The 3348-nt window shown below is 47.1% G+C and overlaps 1 protein-coding gene across 1 annotated transcript; it reads left to right on the top strand.

Annotated features, from left to right (window-relative positions):
* espnlb (espin like b) lies at positions 1-3181 on the top strand (the record flags this gene model as incomplete). Its single annotated transcript, XM_083675487.1, has 5 exons — positions 1-15; positions 359-497; positions 682-800; positions 1270-1449; positions 1643-3181. 5 exons carry the CDS (start codon positions 1-3, stop codon positions 3179-3181), a joined length of 1992 nt encoding a protein of 663 aa, XP_083531613.1.
* Between the last annotated feature and the right edge of the window lie 167 nt (positions 3182-3348).

The raw sequence follows: 3348 nt of genomic DNA on the forward strand, positions 1-3348 counted from the left end.
ATGGAGAGCAGCAAGGTGACCAATCTTGATGCCTAGCAAAACCAATATGTACTGTACAACCTGTTAGACACACCTATTGTAACACTTTATATTAGTGTCCATAACAGTGTAATGTTTTGTTGTTGTAGAGTATAACAACTTTTGTAACTATTACTCATTGCCACATTATTTACACAATGATCCTGGCTCTAACCTTAAGCACAGTGTAATACATTGCAACAATGTAATGAGTAATAAGTAATACTTAAGTAATTACTAGTTATACTGCTCATACAATAGTAATTACACAATAATATGAATGCTGCAATGTAAAATGTGATCCATATTCCTCACCCCTGTCCCATGTGTGTGTCCCCAGCAGCCAGTGAAAGAGGTGCCCCCCCAACCTCGCTACCCCACCCCACCCCCACCTTCCTCACCTTTGACATTGTCTCCCTCCACCCCATCTATGAGACATGCCACCGGCTCCATGCAACATGTACAGGTGGCCTCTTCAGGTAAGGTTTGAGCCTGGGCACCGTGCAAAAAAACATTTCATTACATGTTCAAGTCATAGCTAATCATATTACATAATATACTGTATTATGTTATCATGTCATAATCATTTTACCTTTACATTTAAGCTTTATTTATCTCATTTCTCTTATATCGGTAAGATAACATTTATTTTTACCTTTGTAGTTGTGACTTCTTTCAACTTGCTGAAGCCTCCAGAGAGAGACCAGACTCTCTTCTCCCAAATGAAGTCCATCAAGTCTCTGAGACAGGCAGGGATCACAGCCATCTTCACTGGCCAAATGGTTGGTCTGGGAGTAATGCTTGGTCTGATAGACATGGGTGTCTGTTGGATTATGTGTAACTTTGTCCCCAGGCTTTTGTGCACAGCGCATATACGGCTGGAATAACAATGACTCAAACATGGCCTTAGTGGGAGTGAATTTACTGAGTAAAGTATTTGTTATTATTTGATTTCAGCTAATCACACAGCTGCGAGGCGTAGCTTAGAATCAGAAACGTGTGGTGTGAAATCACTGGGGGGGAAGTGCTGTGGGAGATGAAAGATGCGAAGTAAAGCCAATGGCTATGTGCCGTCTGTTTTCGATGCTCTTTATATTGGCTTAATGAAGGCCAAGTTTGATGCATTGGTCCACCAGGCCTTTCATGCATTGGGGCGGAAGTGTCTGGGAACAAGACTAGATCATGTGTAACAAGTGTAGTCTTGGTATGATGACACTGAGCACCGATGATATACTGTACATCTGTTTGCAGAGGGCTGAGAATGAGGATGAGCTGATGGAGTTGCCCATAGAGGAGATTATTCTGGCTGACATTGACTCTCTGGTACCCACCCACGATGAGAGCGGCCGGCCAATCGCAGAGTGGAAGAGACAGGTGATGGTGCGCCAGCTCCAAGCCAGGCTGCGTGATGAAGAGGAGCAGAGGAGAAAGGTACCGACTTCAGAGCTTAGTGAAAGGATTCACATAAGTTTAGGATTATGCATCATACAATGTGAAGTCTACAGCCTTCATCAGACTGTAAGTGTATCATCTGTTCAGGTTAGCGTGTATCTCATGTAAATCATTTTGATTACTAACCTTTTAATTGTTTAGTGTTAATACCATTCTCCTCTCTTATTACCAGGACATCGCTAACGGCTACATGGAGATGGATGGATGGAAGTACTCCCAGGTCCACAACGTCATCCTGAGCCCTTTTGGCGAGCTGCTCACGGAGGATGACCTGGTCTATCTGGAGCAGCAGATTGAAAACGTATCCATGCAGAAGCGCTGTCAGGCCTACGAGCTGGAGCTAACCCGCCTCACAGAGGAGCTCAGGGCCATCCTCCCAGACCCCATCGTCAACATCACCGTAAATACAGAGTTCATCCACCAAATGGATCATGAGGGCCACCTTCCCTTACCTGTGTGGTGTAGCCGTGTCTCCAGCATTGTCAAGAGCATGTCTCAGCTCCTGACCAATCTGACCAGCCGGGAAGGTGAGGTGGGGGAGGAACAGGGGCAGGAGGAGAGCGTGGCTGTGTGTAGGATACCACACGTGGGGATGGCATCTGCGTTTAGCCACCGGTTGGAGAGCCAGAGTTACAGTAAGGGGAGGAGAGAGAAGGTGGAAAGGGAAATTCAGCAGTCAGGGGTGTCTGTGAGGAATCTGAGGTCCAACTTTGAGGGTCAAATAGGAGGGATTTACCCATTTGGTGGGTTTCTGAATGATTCACATCGACAGGACATGAAGGGGACCCAGACTCCTAGTAGGAGGGTGAGAGCTACTGAGATAGCCAGTCAAACCCCTAACATGAGCCTAGGTTGTGAAATGACACGCCATGACACCCCAATACAAGTAGTAGAGACCACCAGCTTGAGAAAAGAACGCATTGTTGTCCTGTTCCTCAGCCACTGGAAGAAGTCAGCGTATGCTATCACCATGAGAGCCCGGGTGAGACAGGAAATAGCTGAGCGAGCTGAGACTGCAACATTACCTCAGGCCCAACCCTGGAGCAGCTCTATGTGTCACTTATACCACCAAAGAACAGCTGTGGACAAGATGCTCAACACTTGGAAGAGTGTCAAATCTGTTAGCCCGTCCTCTCAGGCACCCCCTCTTCACCGCCCTCTCCAGCGTTTGCCCACCTACTCCCCTGAGCACTTCCTGCCACAGGTGGATGGGGTCCCTGTAACCTACGATAGCCTGACCCTTGACCTCTTCATGCTAGGCTACTTCCACATCCTGGAGCAGGACCTGCCAGCAGAGGAGAGGAAGATGAGGCATCTACTCTGCTTTGAGGTCTTTGACCACGTGGGCAGCTTCCCCTGGGAGACCGTCAGGGACTTCCATAAAGCCGTGCTTCAGGAGATCCAGGCTGGAAGCCGACAGTGGAGTGATGGCTTCGAGGACATCAAGGCCCGCATCTTTGGGAGTGCCACTGCAGTAGTTGGGATGTACCACCTGGGCGCCAGAGAGTGTCAGTGTCCTTTGTCCCAGGAGATGAGGCTAGTGCCCAAGGTCATAGTTCAGACTGCTACACCCGATGAAGACGAGGTCCTCAGGTGTAGCAGCGGCACAGACTTCTCCTGTTTCAGCAACGATGAGATCTGTAAATATATTGATCGCAGTTTTGCTTTCTGGAAGGAGAAAGAGGCTGAGCTGTTCGATTTTGAGCATTAGCCCTATTTTTGTTTCTTTTTGATATTTTTGTATGAGGCTGTCACTATTTGTATTCATAGATATGTCTGTGCTCTTTTGGTGCTTTTGAAAGGTGAGGTGGCAGATTGAGTGATGTTTATATGTGCATATACATTATGTATGGTAATTGCAAAATGATTGAATGAAGC

Source organism: Argentina silus (assembly GCF_951799395.1).
Source record: "Argentina silus genome assembly, chromosome: 1".
NCBI classification, from domain to species: Eukaryota; Metazoa; Chordata; class Actinopteri; order Argentiniformes; family Argentinidae; genus Argentina; species Argentina silus.